At 35.8% G+C, this 17469-nt stretch overlaps 1 protein-coding gene across 4 annotated transcripts in view; it reads left to right on the top strand.

The window, feature by feature from the left end:
* Positions 1-6928: 6928 nt before the first annotated feature.
* The window catches only part of LOC142344200 (uncharacterized), an 84679-nt gene continuing 74138 nt past the window's right edge, over positions 6929-17469 (top strand). The window contains exons 1-2 of one of the 4 annotated variants that reach the window (XM_075395742.1): positions 6929-7007; positions 7792-7982. In XM_075395742.1, coding sequence (XP_075251857.1) covers positions 7813-7982 — 170 coding nt within the window. In that variant the 5' untranslated portion in view covers positions 6929-7007; positions 7792-7812. Of the gene's footprint in view, positions 7033-7161; positions 7291-7757; positions 7983-17469 lie in introns of those variants that run through there. The other 3 variants (XM_075395740.1, XM_075395741.1, XM_075395743.1) reach the window with 3 other exon arrangements.

The raw sequence follows: 17469 nt of genomic DNA on the forward strand, positions 1-17469 counted from the left end.
AGTTTGAAGTATTTACTGTGAAAGTGTTTGTCTTTTAAGCAAAATTTTGACATTTCTTTTTACGGAAGGTAATTTTCTCTTTCATTCACATGTGTGTCAGCAGCTGAATTCAAGTGGCGGCAGCTCACTACCAAAACTCAAATAATGTAACTTTTTTGCTTCAATTGTTATTAGTGGCTGTAGTGGTACATAATGACCTCTAATGACGTCATTTGATGTCCCCTTAGTGAATCTAGTTACTCCCCCACCACTGAAGCAGGCTGTAATAGTTTCCAACTACCACTAGTTGTTCGAAAGCAACTCTTCAGACGTCGTTAGTTGTTTACGTTTGTTTTCGTTAGCCAGGGCTCGCAACCTAACAAGTGTTTTGCGATGACAACGTTTTCCTAAACTTAATATCACGAGGACACCATACCACTAATTTTCTTTCTTTTTTTATTTCTCAGAGCTTTTATCGGGAAAATACTTCGGATATGATTTGATGATTAGAAGTTTATATGATTAGCTAAAATCAACAGGCTCATGTTTTAGCTATTTGATGTTTGAAAAAATCCAAAGTATTTTCTAATTTTTAACGCCAAAAATGCAGTTTATCTTTCTTAACAAATGCAGTATGAATGATCCAACAGTAGGTTTTCCACAAACTATGCCAGTTAAATCAGCAACCTCTCAGTTCCAAAGTTCTGTTACCTAGTAGTTTTTGAAAACTTCAGTTTAAGTATTATTTCATCAATCAAATGGAAGATTTTAAAGTTTGTGCAATTGAACACCTTTATAGTTGTTTAGAGCAAAGTTTGGAAAGGGCGGATTGACCAAAGGAAACGTTGACATGTTCGACAACAGTTCTCAAGCTCAAAGTTGTTGTAGTATCGTCTCTTGTGTGTTGTCTACACTTGTATGTTGTGTATATGAAAAACTGAAATTATCAATTAATGAAGTAATGAAAGCAGTTAAATTTGATTAATAGGACCAAGAGAACATGAAAAATGGAACCTAAGCAGTTGTGTTTCAAAACATTGTTCTCGCAACAATTAATCAAGCAATCTTATTGTTTTGCTAAATCAATTAATCAAGCAATCTTATGAAGTTTTGCTATGAATGCAAAAGAAGCAGTCAAATTAATTGAGCACCCATTCCTTTCTTCCATAAAAAATCAAGCATCTCAAACAAGATCAAAACCAGTAAATAACGCCAAGTCTTTTTCATTTCTGACCAAGTGTTAGTCCAAATCATTGTCATTAATAATTCGTCCACTGAATAGTGTCACATTTTCGATTGTCCCACTTGGGACCATTCTAATTCTACAATAGTCAGAATTGGGTCAATTCTGGTTTTACATGGGGGTATGAGACAACTGATACCAGAAAATAAGTGGTTTTTCATAGACTCAACTCAATTTTTAATTGAGAATATCGCATTTCACCCTATCATTAATTGCGGTTATGTTACAGATTTTTTGCTCCTAAATAAGAACCTCGTCACGGCCTAAAAGCATTCGAAATGTAACGCTGCTAATTGGAAAAACTGCTAATTTATGATAATATATAATCTTTCTGTCGAAGCACATTTCAAAGTCCGTTTTTTGCTAGCCTTTAGATCATTGAGGCCACGTTATATTCAAAAATACTGCAATAAGCTTTCACTTAATCACTCCTAATTTGAATTCATATACTAAAAAACTGTTGCCTAAAATGTTCGAATTTACTATACTAAAGTTTAAACAAAAAAAAATATAGAATGATTTTTGAAGGTTGAGGTCCAATGGCGGAAGCCAGTACGTCCAGACCATCTCAGACAGAAAGTGTCTATGCCCAGACCGTCCAAGACGGAAAGATCTTATTTCCAGACTTTTGTGCCTTCACCAGACTTTCACGTGTTCATATCCAGACGTTCGTGCGTTTTTCGATGTTTCCAGACTATGTAATTTTGAACACACGACGCCTCCCTCGTGCGTTTTTCTTCTGTGTGGACATGCTTGCTTCCGTCTGGAGCCTCAAACTGGAAACTATTGACCTTTAAGCATATGTACCGTTTTTGTTTAGGTCATAAGGAGTCTGAGAAAACTGACAAGAGTTTCAGAATGGTGAAGGGACAAGTGATGGCTTACTGCATTCAAGATTGCAAATTCATTCCTGCAAACAACACATTCAGTTTACCATTGTCAGCCTCAGACGACGAAGATCCAGAAACAGAGAAGAAAAAAGATATAAAAAATGACCAAACAGATCTACCCCTTTAAAAACATTGTATTCCTCGGAGTATAGCCTTTAAGAAAAAAAATTGTCATTGATCTGGAAAAGAACAGAAAGAAAAGAAGGAACAATGCACTAGTTTTTATTTTAAAGTTTCTCAAATCCATATACAAAATAAATTCTTACATAATTTGGAAGATTTATTGAGGAGATTTATTTATCAATTTAGTGTTTGCGAATCCACTTGTGGGTGGGGGCGGCTATATTCTCAGCTCGTTTTTTTGTTCAGTCAAGTGTCGCTGATCGATGTATTTATCGTAGAGAGTTGTGAGTGAATATTTAGAAAACCCATCAAGCGTAAATCTCAAAAAAATTTCATTTTTTTAAAAATTTTTCAGGGAGTTATCAGGGTTTAACGATTTTTTTGACCACTTCACGTTTCACCCTGACTTTGTTCACATGTTTTGCCATTTTTCAAAACATTTTCTTAATTTTTGCTCAATTATATTACCATTTTCAACATTTACGGGTATTAGTAACCCTGAATTGAAATCTGGGCTGGTTTTGTCGTATGTTGGTTTTATAGAATGAAACAGATTAGCATTTAGTTCTAGATGTTTTTTGCTCCTAGAGCCATTTTTTTTGCTTCCATTGAACTTATGTTTAGGTGTTTTTTTGTGAGTTTTTGGAGATGAATACTCATCGCGGCGCTTTGGTTTTAATAGTAAATATAAGCTGTTGTTTGAGCTGGTATGTGAACAACTAATGATTTTGAAGTGTTTTACATTGAAAGCTTTCAGTAAAATTTTGATTGAATAATGAGTTTCAATAATGACAGCCCTCATTTAAACTCCAACGGGTTCTCAATGAGCCTAAATGAAACTCTCGGTTTACATTTTATGGCATTGATTTCTTTTAAAATTTTTGTATTTAGTAAATTTTTAGTGAAATTTTGAGTTTTTACTATATATTTCTTTTTGTAGTTTGGTCAAAACCTGAGTAATGTATTTCCATCAATTTTCGTAGTCGAATAAAGGAATCTTATCAATGGTAAACTCATTGTTGGTTGGCTCAATCCAGGAATTCAACAATAAAACTTCCGATTTTATGAAAGTTTTTTTTGTATTTCGTAATTTTTTAGTAGAACTATGAGTTCTGACTATATATTTCTTTTTGTAAATTGGTCACAACATAAGTAAGGTAGTTTCTTTCATTTCCGTGGTCGAATAAAGGAATCTGATCAATGGTAGACTCATTTTTGATTAGCTCAAAGAATTCAACAATAAAAATTTTGCAAAATTATTTTCTGGCGGGGTTCTTTTCATGAGTTCCATTTTATTAAGTCAGTGATTCCATTTTATTAAGTCCGTGTTTTTTTTTTCGAAAAAACTATGAGGTCATAAATTGGATGACAATTTTTTGAGCGGTAGAAAACTGTTACAAGTTTTTTGATGCGGCATTTTTTCATGGTGGTAAATAGTCTTTAAGTTTGGAATTGGCATGGACATTTCGTCCTTTTAGAAAATGTTCAAATTAAGTTAATTTGTTCACAATGGTTAGGATTTTTGCATAAGGAATGTTAGATTGGGCCAAATTACGCCCTAGTATGTAACATGCTAGATATTTTTTCTGTAATCATCAATTTGTCAGAGTTTTGATACAAGTCCAGATGTGATTGTTTTCACCGAAAAAATATTTGTTTGTAGATGTCAAATTGCGTCAGATTTTTTATTGTCTAAAACTGATCTTGTTTAAATAGTTATTGGCTTTCATATTTTGCTTTGAGCCTGAGGATTTCAATCTGGATATTGCATTTTTCGTTTTGTAATTTGGGCTCTATTCTTTTTTTGCTAATAAGGTAAATAAATTTTTGGACAGGCTCATCATTTTTTTTGAATAGTTCTGACTTTTCTATTGATGCTCCAAATACTGCGAATTCAATTTTTTTCATGATGTTGTCGAAGTTACCACAGTGTTTGATTTTCTAAACCACTGGTTTGTACTCATATGTCGTCTTGCCAACCAAGTCTTCTTATGTATAGTGTTCGTTGTTTTTCTGGAATATTATTGGCATATCTATCTATTTGTCGGATTTTTCCACATATTTGGGTTTGCCCGCAGTTTTCGTTCTTCTGTTGTAAAAAAATTTCCTGCTGTTTCTTTGAGAAGAGCGATTTGTCTCAATGCATATTTGTCTCAAGGCTTATTCTAACGGAGTGATGGCTATTACGTCTTCCATATTCAGCCTCTGATTTTTTCTTCACTATATGTTGTTTAAATTAGTACAGCCTAAGAATTGAACATCTGTAAGTTAGTCTTCTCTATGTTTTTCCCTAACTCGTTAGCTTTTGTTTACAAAAAATCAATTTCGATGCTGGCTGTAGATGTATTGTTAATCTTCGGCCTTTTTTTGGCTTTCTGGTTCATTTTGTTTTACTTTATCTCTACAGTGATTTACACTTTTGTTTACCTTTAAAAAGTTTAAATTGTATATGTCATTTTCTTCTATTTTTTTGATATAAAATTTTAGTTTAACAACATTTTTGACTCATGTTTATGTAAAATTGTTTTCGTTACTGTATCGTAATGTTTGTAAAGATCTTATTTAAATTTGATTCTTTTTAATCAAAAGTTAGTCTTTGAAATTTGATATTATACCTCTCAGTCAAAAATAGTTTGAACTAAAACGTCTTCTATAAGATCCAACTGAAATATATTTAAAACCACTGTTGAAGATGCCACCCATGTTGTGAGAATTGCTTTTTATTTGTCAATATCAATTTGCTAGAGTTTTAACAATTCTATTTAGTTGACTATTTTTTATTGTTATTTTTTGGTAATATTCTTTCTCTGACTATCTCGTAGTTGTTAAACTTTTTCCCTCTGACTATCTGTTTGTCTTTGAAAGATAGGTCCTTGGATCTCTGGGAAAACTTTTTGTTTCTTTTTGCCTTGCATATGGTTTTAAGGCCGAAGTAAAATTGGTCTACAAATTTCTGGGGTATTGGTTCGGTTTTGATGTGTTGATTGTTTTTCATGTTTTAGCATAATCTTAGTAAATGTCAGTTGTTTGTAATGCTAATGGTTATTGAAGAACATAGCCCTTGTTGTGTTCTTTGCGATGTATTCTGTCAAGTCTTTTTGTAATTTACAATGTACTTTTTTCCAGGGAGTAAAATCAACGTTTGGTTTCGGATTTTGTTCTGTTTTTTAATAATCTAACCCAAAAATGATCAGTATGTCTATGTAACAAGTTGGATGTCAAGATGTAGTTAAACTATTATTTTGTTTTTTTTCATTGGCTTCAATTTTTTCTATGAACATAAGTTCTGACAACAATTTTAAAACAAAAAGCCGGATGCAGACTAAATAGGAAATTTTTACAAATAAAATTGCTAACTGATTGTCCTGTTATGAAAGGAATGAAACTACACAGTTCTTAAATAAAAGTTTCTTTTGAAAAATAACAATTTACTTGGAAATGTTGTTTGGTTCTTCCTTTTTTATAAAAAGGAATTCCCAGCCAAAAATTGGAGCTCATTTTGTGCTCATAATTGCCACTTGAAAACTTCTGAGATCAAATTTCAAGCCTTGGAAAGACAGCCAGAAGCTGATAAACCATGTTTTGAGGCGTTTGGTTCAAAATACTTGGCAACTCTAAACATAAATTTCAAAAAGAAGCACAGCTATAACCAACCTTTTAAAGTATATGAACAGAGTGGGTGTTATATTTCCTGACTCAGAGAGGAATCTGGCCATTGGAATATGTTTTAGAGACAATAGGGGTGTTGAAAAATGGAGATTCAAGGATGCAAAAAATGATCATCACAATTAGTTGTTTTTTCCGTTGTTTTTCCTTCTGGTTATTGTCCTTAATCAGTGTGGCTCACGCTCAGTTAACCTCAATTAAGTCTACTTTTATCAAGAAAGCAAAATTTCTCGGTGGTTCCAAGTAGCCTCAAATAGTGATACAATATTTCAATAGAAGAGTTGGAAGCCCATGTCATCCCCCCCCCCCCCTATAGTACTCTGAGTCATACGGCATATAGCTTCTTACCCTCAGAAAAAATTTGTTTAAAACAGCCAGGTCAGAAAATTGGGAATTCTTTTTGTACGTTGGAAACCAATTGAAGACGTGCCAGCAGTAAACCACTTGGAATATTTTTGCTGGAAAATTTCTTTAATTGGCGGTTTTTGAGCATTGCGGTGAACTTGTGCAAATTGTCAGTCTCTATTTCAATTGAAAGAGTCCAAAAAAACTTTAATGTTTATGTCTTTTTTGACAAATTGCAGTTTCAGAAGACAGGCCATTTTAAAAAGACTATAAAAATGTTAAGTACGCGTGAAAACTTTTTATTCCGTTCCTTTTTTTACAAAATGTTTTGCGATGCTCGCCTAAAAAATCTTCGGTAAAAATTCCTGTCAAATTCGCGTGCAGCGAAAGAGTTGAGGTTCGGTGAAAACTCAAATAGGCAGAAAATACGTGCTAGGCTGCACTTCGATAAGCACCATCATAGCCAATAAAGCCACCTCAAAAAACGGTTTCCAACTGGCACGTGTGGTCTGGCTTGAAAAATGACTTCAAAGAAAATTCTGAGACAATCCGACGTTTAGTTTTGAACGCATAGTTGGACTGTTATCTTTGCGTGAAATGACGAAGTTTTCGAAATTTCAATTATTCATTGTCTAAAACTGTAGCTCAGCGAATCTTGCTACTTCGTTGCTTTCATCTTTTGAAATGGGGTCTGTTTCTTTCCAAATCAGTGAACTTTTCCATTTATGATTGTGTTGAAATCTGGTGTCATTCTAACCGCTGTCAGGGGAAAATTCTCAGAATCCAAGGAATGGTCGGTTTTTTCAAAAAAACTACATACTATACAATTTTATCTAAATAAAAAAAATTACAAACAAATATAATACTTATTCGAAAGCAAAATGGATAGAAATTAAATTCTTGTAAGAATACTAAATTCAAAGAAAATAAAATAAATAACAGAGCTTTTAACAGTCCAAATACTACGACTTTACATTTTTTGGTATTTTTTTGCTAACTTGGGTTCTGAAAATCGCCGTTTGTGTTTCATTCCCATTATTTTTGGTCCAGAACTATTATAATACTAATGGCTTTCACATTTGTTCTTTAACAATAACAGGGCATGTGCAAAAGGTAGCATTCATAATTTAGGTGCAAATTTTTTCATAGAGAACAAAAGCTTATCATACTATTGTTAGTTACGAACTATTGTCAGGCATTTTTTTACATTCACGTAATGCTGCAGAGTTTTTTTAAAGAGCAGGGAAAATTCAAAACTCGTGTTTCTATGTCAAGACAATATGCATCACTTCGACTTTACTTACAAATAAATTATAAAAAATGCAGTGAAAAATTTTTTAAAGAAATTTGTTGATGTTTATTATATTATTATTGTTTGAATGATTTGAAATATTTTTTGTTTCAGGTATATTTAACCGTATGGTTATAATTTTAATTTACTTGTTGCAAAAAAACATAAACAACAATCCCAACGCCTCAGTTCTTTGAAATTATAAGAAGTTCTGGACCAGAAAAAAAGACTCATAATATTGACAAAGCCAGCAGGATAACTGTGTGCAATGAAAGATGTTCAGATCAATAACAGACGAGTTGGTTAAGACCCTCTGCAGTGACAAACCGACACTTGGTTTGGGTCACACTGTGGTCGGGGCTTCCTGTCTCCACGAGGCAAAGTTTGTCAAACTGGGCACTTTCGTCATCAAAAGGTTCCCCTCGTACGTGTGGCAAAACACAACGTACGTATGCTTTAGAATTGCACAATTTATTACAGTTGTGTCTCTACCCGTGATGTTTGAATCCATGTTCTGATAATTTTAACGTACATAGCCTTGAATTGAACTTTCAAAGTTAACTTGGTAGTTTTGCCTTACTTTATTTAACATACTTCAACTTACCGCAAGTTAACCTGAAAAATACCTAAAAAATTAAGGTGGCATCACCTGAACTTTTACCTTAACTTACCTTTAAAATGTGAGATTTTTACCCCTTTGTCAACCCCCCCCCCCCCCCCCCCCCGATTACCCAAAAAGATGTAGGAGTTTTGTGGGGAATTTGCTAAAAAATATTTCCCCGATTACCCTCTAATCTTACATCTTTTTTGGGGTAAAAATTTGACACGGGCCTTTATAATACCCTAAATTTGTGTCTTAACTTTTATAGCAAGTAGTGAAAATAAGTGAGGCAAAAATTAATTTGGTATTTTCAAAGTAAGTTGATTACTTAAATTTTTTGCCGTTAACTTTTTGTAAAGCAACCGAAGCGATTTGTCTTTTCATTTTGTTGATAACTTGATTACAAGTTATTAAGTTACGAAATTGACAAGCAACTTTCCGCCTCAAATTTCAAGAAAGCGTACACAAAGCAATTATTAAAACTGGGAAAAATTCAAACAGCAGGTTAATCAGTGCGAAAATGTCTATTGCAGTTAGACGGCCGCAGTGGGTAAACAGCTTTTCATTTTTCAATCTGCACAGATTGAGGTGTTAATTGATGACCACTGATGATTATCTTTTGACTGCCCACAAAAAATGCAGGATTGGATTTTTGACTGCTCATAAAAAACGCAAGAATGGATTTTGACTGCCCATAAAAAACGCAGGATTGGATTTTTGACTGCCCACAAAAAACGAAGGATTGGATTTTTGACTGCCTACAAAAAACGCAGGATTGGATTTTTGACTGCCTACAAAAAACGAAAGATTGGATTTTTTACTGCTCATAAAAAACGCAGGATTGGATTTTTGTCGGCTCATAAAAAACGAAGGATTGCATTTTTGACTGCTCATAAAAAACGAAAAAAATGGATTTTGACTGCCCATAAAAAACGCAGAATTGGATTTTTGACTGCCCACAAAAAAGAAGGGTTGGATTTTTGACTGCCCACAAAAAACGCAGGATTTGGTTTTTGACTGCCTGCAAAAAACGCAGGATTGGATTTTTGACTGCTGACAAAAATTGCAGGATTGGATTTTTGACTGCCCACAAAAAACGCAGGATTTGATTTTTGACTGCCCACAAAAAACGCAGGATTGGATTTTTGACTGCCCACAAAAAACAAAGGATTGGATTTTTGACTCCTCATAAAAACGCAGGATTGGATTTGTGTCTGCTCATGAAAAAACGAAGGATTGGGTTCTTGACTGAAAAAACGCAGGATTGGATTTTTGACTGCCAACTAAAAACGCAGGATTGGATTTTTGACTGCCGACAAAAAACGAAGGATTGGATTTTTGACTGCCTGCAAAAAACGCAGGATTGGATTTTTGACTGCCCAAAAAAACGCAGGATTGGTTTTTGACTGCCTACAAAAAACTAAGGATTGGATTTTTGACTTCTCATAAAAAAGCAGGATTGGATTTTTGTCTGCTCATTAAAAACGAAGGATTTCATTTTTGACTGCTCATAAAAAATGCAAAAATGGATTTTGACTGCCCATAAAAAAACGCAGGATTTGATTTTTGACTGCCTACAAAAAACGCAGGATTGGATTTTTGACTGCCTACAAGAAAAGCAGGATTGGATTTTGGACTGCTCACAAAAAACGAGGGATTGGATTTTTGACTGCTCATAAAAAACGCAGAATTAGATTTTTGTCTGCTCATAAAAAACAAAGGATTGGATTTTTGACTGCCTACAAAAAACGCAGGAGTGGATTTTTGACTGCCTAAAAAAACGCAGGATTGGATTTTTGATTGCCTACAAAAAACGCACGATTGGATTTTTGACTGCCCAAAACAAAAACGCAGGATTGGATTTTTGACTGCCTACAAAAACGAAGGATTGGATTTTTGACTTCTCATAAAAAAGCAGGATTGGATTTTCATCTGCTCATAAAAAACGAAGGATTTCATTTTTGACTGCTCATAAAAAAATGCAAAAATGGATTTTGACTGCCCATAAAAAACGCAGGATTATTTTTTTGACTGCCGACAAAAAACGCAAGGTTGGACTTTTGACTGCCCACAAAAAACGCAGGATTTGATTTTTGACTGCCTACAAAATCGCAGGATTGGATTTTTGAATGCCGACAAAAAACGCAGGATTGGATTTTTGACTGCCCCCGAAAAACGTAGGATTTGATCTTTGACTGCCTACAAAAAACGCAGGATTGGATTTTCGACTGCCTACAAAAAACGCAGGATTGGGTTTGTGACTGCCCACAAAAAACGGAGGATTGGATTTTTGACTGCCCACAAAAAAACGAAGAATTGAATTTCTGACTGCTCATAAAAACTCAGGATTAGATTTTTGTTTGCTCATGAAAACGAAGCATTGGATTTTTGGCTGCCGACCAAAAAACGCAGGATTGGATATTTGACTGCCCACAAAAAAACGCAGGATTTGATTTTTGACTGCATACAAAAAACGCAGGATTGGATTTTTGCCTGCCTACAAAAAACGCAGGATTGGATTTTTGACTGCTCACCAAAAACAAAAAACGAAGGATTGGATTTTTGGTTGCCTACAAAAAACTCAGGAGTGGATTTTTGACTGCCTAAAAAACGCAGGATTGGATTTTTGACTGCCTAAAAAAACGCACGATTGGATTTCAGACTGCCCACAAAAAACGAATGATTGGATTTTTGACTGCCTACAAAAAACGCAGGATTGGATTTTTGACTGCACAAAAAAAACGCAGGATTGGATTTTGACTGCCTACAAAAAACGAAGGATTGGATTTTTGACTTCTCATAATAACACAGGATTGGATTTTTGTCTGATCATAAAAAACGAAGGATTTCATTTTTGACTGCTCATAAAAAATGCAAAAATTGATTTTGACTGCCCATAAAAAAACGCAGGATTGTATTTTTGACTGCCGACAAAAAACGCAAGGTTGGATTTTTGACTGCCCCCGAAAAACGTAGGATTTGATTTTTGACTGCTCACAAAAAACGAGGGATTGGATTTTTGACTGCCTACAAAAAACGCAGGAGTGGATTTTTGACTTCCTACAAAAAACGCAGGAGTGGATTTTTGACTGCCTAAAAAAAGCAGGATTGGATTTTTGACTGCCCATAAAAAAACGCAGGATTGTATTTTTGACTGCCAACTAAAAACGCAGGATTGGATTTTTGACTGCCCAAAAAAACGCAGGATTAGATTTTTTACTGCCTACAAAAAACGCAGGATTGGATATTTGACTGCCGACAAAAAACGAAGGATTGGATTTTTGACTGCCTAGTAAATAACGCAGGATTGAATTTTTGACTGCCCACAAAAAACGATGGATTGGATTTTTGACTGCCCACAAAATACGCAGGATTTGATTTTTGACTGCCGAGAAAAAACGCAGGATTGGATATTTGACTGCCCACAAAAAACGATGGATTGGATTTTTGACTGCCCACAAAATACGCAGGATTAGATTTTTTACTGCCTACAAAAAACGCAGGATTGGATATTTGACTGCCGACAAAAAACGAAGGATTGGATTTTTGACTGCCTAGTAAATAACGCAGGATTGAATTTTTGACTGCCCACAAAAAACGATGGATTGGATTTTTGACTGCCCACAAAAAACGCAGGATTGGATTTTTGACTGCCCCCGAAAAACGTAGGATTTGACTTTTGACTGCCTAAAAATAACGCAGGATTGGATTTTTGACTGCCTGCAAAAACGCCGGATTGGATTTTTGACTGCCGACAAAAAATGCAAGATTGGACTTTTGACTCTCCACAAAAAACGCAGGATTTGATTGTTGACTGCCTACAAAAAACGCACGATTGGATTTTTGACTGCCCACAAAAAACGAAGGATTGGTTTTTTGACTCCTCTAAAAAACGCAGGATTGGATTTGTGTCTGCTCATAAAAAACGAAGGATTGGATTCTTGACTGAAAAAACGCAGGATTGGATTTTTGACTGCCCACAAAATACGCAGGATTTGATTTTTGACTGCCTACAAAAACGCAGGATTGGTTTTTGACTGCCGACAAAAAACGCAGGATTGGATTTTTGACTGCCCCCGAAAAACGTACGATTTGACTTTTGACTGCCTACAAATAACGCAGGATTGGATTTTTGGCTGCCCACAAAAAACGATGGATTGGAGTTTTGACTGCCCACAAAATACGCAGGATTTGATTTTTGACTGCCGAAAAAAAACGCAGGATTGGATTTTTGACTGCCCCCGAAAAACGTAGGATTTGACTTTTGACTGCCTAAAAATAACGCAGGATTGGATTTTTGACTGCCTGCAAAAACGCAGGATTGGATTTTTGACTGCCGACAAAAAATGCAAGATTGGATTTTTGACTGCCCACAAAAAAGGCAGGATTTGATTGTTGACTGCCTACAAAAAACGCACGATTGGATTTTTGACTGCCCAAAAAAAACGAAGGATTGGATTTTTGACTCCTCATAAAAACGCAGGATTGGATTTGTGTCTGCTCATAAAAAACAAAGGATTGGATTCTTGACTGAAAAAACGCAGGATTGGATTTTTCAATGCCAACTAAAAACGCAGGATTGTATTTTTGACTGCCGACAAAAAACGCAAGGTTGGACTTTTGACTGCCCACAAAAAACGCAGGATTTGATTTTTGACTGCCTACAAAAACGCAGGATTGGTTTTTGACTGCATACAAAAAACGCTGGATTGGATTTTTGACTGCCCATAAAAAAACGAAGAATTGAATTTTTGACTGCTCATAAAAACTCAGGATTGGATTTTTGTTTGCTCATGAAAACGAAGCATTGGATTTTTGGCTGCCGACCAAAAAACGCAGGATTGGATATTTGACTGCCCACAAAAAAACGCAGGATTTGATTTTTGACTGCATACAAAAAACGCTGGATTGGATTTTTGCCTGCCTACAAAAAACGCAGGATTGGATTTTTGACTGCTCACCAAAAACAAAAAACGAAGGATTGGATTTTTGGTTGCCTACAAAAAACTCAGGAGTGGATTTTTGACTGCCTAAAAAACGCAGGATTGGATTTTTTGACTGCCTAAAAAAACGCACGATTGGATTTTAGACTGCCCACAAAAAACGAATGATTGGATTTTTGACTGCCTACAAAAAACGCAGGATTGGATTTTGGACTGTACAAAAAAAACGCAGGATTGGATTTTGACTGCCTACAAAAACGAAGGATTGGATTTTTGACTTCTCATAATAACACAGGATTGGATTTTTGTCTGATCATAAAAAACGAAGGATTTCATTTTTGACTGCTCATAAAAAATGCAAAAATTGATTTTGACTGCCCATAAAAAAACGCAGGATTGTATTTTTGACTGCCGACAAAAAACGCAAGGTTGGATTTTTGACTGCCCCCGAAAAACGTAGGATTTGATTTTTGACTGCTCACAAAAAACGAGGGATTGGATTTTTGACTGCCTACAAAAAACGCAGGAGTGGATTTTTGACTTCCTACAAAAAACGCAGGAGTGGATTTTTGACTGCCTAAAAAAAGCAGGATTGGATTTTTGACTGCCCATAAAAAAACGCAGGATTGTATTTTTGACTGCCAACTAAAAACGCAGGATTGGATTTTTGACTGCCCAAAAAAACGCAGGATTAGATTTTTTACTGCCTACAAAAAACGCAGGATTGGATTTTTGACTGCCGACAAAAAACGAAGGATTGGATTTTTGACTGCCTACAAATAACGCAGGATTGGATTTTTGACTGCCCACAAAAAACGATGGATTGGATTTTTGACTGCCCACAAAATACGCAGGATTTGATTTTTGACTGCCGAGAAAAAACGCAGGATTGGATTTTTGACTGCCCCCGAAAAACGTAGGATTTGACTTTTGACTGCCTAAAAATAACGCAGGATTGGATTTTTGACTGCCTGCAAAAACGCCGGATTGGATTTTTGACTGCCGACAAAAAATGCAAGATTGGACTTTTGACTGTCCACAAAAAACGCAGGATTTGATTGTTGACTGCCTACAAAAAACGCACGATTGGATTTTTGACTGCCCACAAAAAACGAAGGATTGGATTTTTGACTCCTCTAAAAAACGCAGGATTGGATTTGTGTCTGCTCATAAAAAACGAAGGATTGGATTCTTGACTGAAAAAACGCAGGATCGGATTTTTGACTGCCCACAAAATACGCAGGATTTGATTTTTGACTGCCTACAAAAACGCAGGATTGGTTTTTGACTGCCGACAAAAAACGCAGGATTGGATTTTTGACTGCCCCCGAAAAACGTACGATTTGACTTTTGACTGCCTACAAATAACGCAGGATTGGATTTTTGGCTGCCCACAAAAAACGATGGATTGGAGTTTTGACTGCCCACAAAATACGCAGGATTTGATTTTTGACTGCCGAAAAAAAACGCAGGATTGGATTTTTGACTGCCCCCGAAAAACGTAGGATTTGACTTTTGACTGCCTAAAAATAACGCAGGATTGGATTTTTGACTGCCTGCAAAAACGCAGGATTGGATTTTTGACTGCCGACAAAAAATGCAAGATTGGATTTTTGACTGCCCACAAAAAACGCAGGATTTGATTGTTGACTGCCTACAAAAAACGCACGATTGGATTTTTGACTGCCCAAAAAAAACGAAGGATTGGATTTTTGACTCCTCATAAAAACGCAGGATTGGATTTGTGTCTGCTCATAAAAAACGAAGGATTGGATTCTTGACTGAAAAAACGCAGGATTGGATTTTTGACTGCCAACTAAAAACGCAGGATTGGATTTTTGACTGCCCACAAAAAACGAAGGATTGGATTTTTGACTCCTCATAAAAACGCAGGATTGGATTTGTGTCTGCTCATAAAAAACAAAGGATTGGATTCTTGACTGAAAAAACGCAGGATTGGATTTTTCAATGCCAACTAAAAACGCAGGATTGTATTTTTGACTGCCGACAAAAAACGCAAGGTTGGACTTTTGACTGCCCACAAAAAACGCAGGATTTGATTTTTGACTGCCTACAAAAACGCAGGATTGGTTTTTGACTGCATACAAAAAACGCTGGATTGGATTTTTGACTGCCCATAAAAAAACGAAGAATTGAATTTTTGACTGCTCATAAAAACTCAGGATTGGATTTTTGTTTGCTCATGAAAACGAAGCATTGGATTTTTGGCTGCCGACCAAAAAACGCAGGATTGGATATTTGACTGCCCACAAAAAAACGCAGGATTTGATTTTTGACTGCATACAAAAAACGCTGGATTGGATTTTTGCCTGCCTACAAAAAACGCAGGATTGGATTTTTGACTGCTCACCAAAAACAAAAAACGAAGGATTGGATTTTTGGTTGCCTACAAAAAACTCAGGAGTGGATTTTTGACTGCCTAAAAAACGCAGGATTGGATTTTTTGACTGCCTAAAAAAACGCACGATTGGATTTTAGACTGCCCACAAAAAACGAATGATTGGATTTTTGACTGCCTACAAAAAACGCAGGATTGGATTTTGGACTGTACAAAAAAAACGCAGGATTGGATTTTGACTGCCTACAAAAACGAAGGATTGGATTTTTGACTTCTCATAATAACACAGGATTGGATTTTTGTCTGATCATAAAAAACGAAGGATTTCATTTTTGACTGCTCATAAAAAATGCAAAAATTGATTTTGACTGCCCATAAAAAAACGCAGGATTGTATTTTTGACTGCCGACAAAAAACGCAAGGTTGGATTTTTGACTGCCCCCGAAAAACGTAGGATTTGATTTTTGACTGCTCACAAAAAACGAGGGATTGGATTTTTGACTGCCTACAAAAAACGCAGGAGTGGATTTTTGACTTCCTACAAAAAACGCAGGAGTGGATTTTTGACTGCCTAAAAAAAGCAGGATTGGATTTTTGACTGCCCATAAAAAAACGCAGGATTGTATTTTTGACTGCCAACTAAAAACGCAGGATTGGATTTTTGACTGCCCAAAAAAACGCAGGATTAGATTTTTTACTGCCTACAAAAAACGCAGGATTGGATTTTTGACTGCCGACAAAAAACGAAGGATTGGATTTTTGACTGCCTACAAATAACGCAGGATTGGATTTTTGACTGCCCACAAAAAACGATGGATTGGATTTTTGACTGCCCACAAAATACGCAGGATTTGATTTTTGACTGCCGAGAAAAAACGCAGGATTGGATTTTTGACTGCCCCCGAAAAACGTAGGATTTGACTTTTGACTGCCTAAAAATAACGCAGGATTGGATTTTTGACTGCCTGCAAAAACGCCGGATTGGATTTTTGACTGCCGACAAAAAATGCAAGATTGGACTTTTGACTGTCCACAAAAAACGCAGGATTTGATTGTTGACTGCCTACAAAAAACGCACGATTGGATTTTTGACTGCCCACAAAAAACAAAGGATTGGATTTTTGACTCCTCTAAAAAACGCAGGATTGGATTTGTGTCTGCTCATAAAAAACGAAGGATTGGATTCTTGACTGAAAAAACGCAGGATCGGATTTTTGACTGCCCACAAAATACGCAGGATTTGATTTTTGACTGCCTACAAAAACGCAGGATTGGTTTTTGACTGCCGACAAAAAACGCAGGATTGGATTTTTGACTGCCCCCGAAAAACGTAGGATTTGACTTTTGACTGCCTACAAATAACGCAGGATTGGATTTTTGACTGCCCACAAAAAACGATGGATTGGAGTTTTGACTGCCCACAAAATACGCAGGATTTGATTTTTGACTGCACAAAAAAAACGCAGGATTGGATTTTGACTGCCTACAAAAACGAAGGATTGGATTTTTGACTTCTCATAATAACACAGGATTGGATTTTTGTCTGATCATAAAAAACGAAGGATTTCATTTTTGACTGCTCATAAAAAATGCAAAAATTGATTTTGACTGCCCATAAAAAAACGCAGGATTGTATTTTTGACTGCCGACAAAAAACGCAAGGTTGTATTTTTGACTGCCCCCGAAAAACGTAGGATTTGATTTTTGCCTGCCTACAAAAAACGCAGGATTGGGTTTTTGACTGCTCACCAAAAACAAAAAACGAAGGATTGGATTTTTGGTTGCCTACAAAAAACTCAGGAGTGGATTTTTGACTGCCTAAAAAACGCAGGATTGGATTTTTGACTGCCTAAAAAAACGCACGATTGGATTTCAGACTGCCCACAAAAAACGAATGATTGGATTTTTGACTGCCTACAAAAAACGCAGGATTGGATTTTTGACTGCACAAAAAAACGCAGGATTGGATTTTGACTGCCTACAAAAAACGAAGGATTGGATTTTTGACTTCTCATAATAACACAGGATT

The sequence above is a fragment of the Convolutriloba macropyga genome, chromosome 8, assembly GCF_964194025.1.
Source record: "Convolutriloba macropyga chromosome 8, txConMacr16.3, whole genome shotgun sequence".
Taxonomy (NCBI): Eukaryota; Metazoa; Xenacoelomorpha; order Acoela; family Convolutidae; genus Convolutriloba; species Convolutriloba macropyga.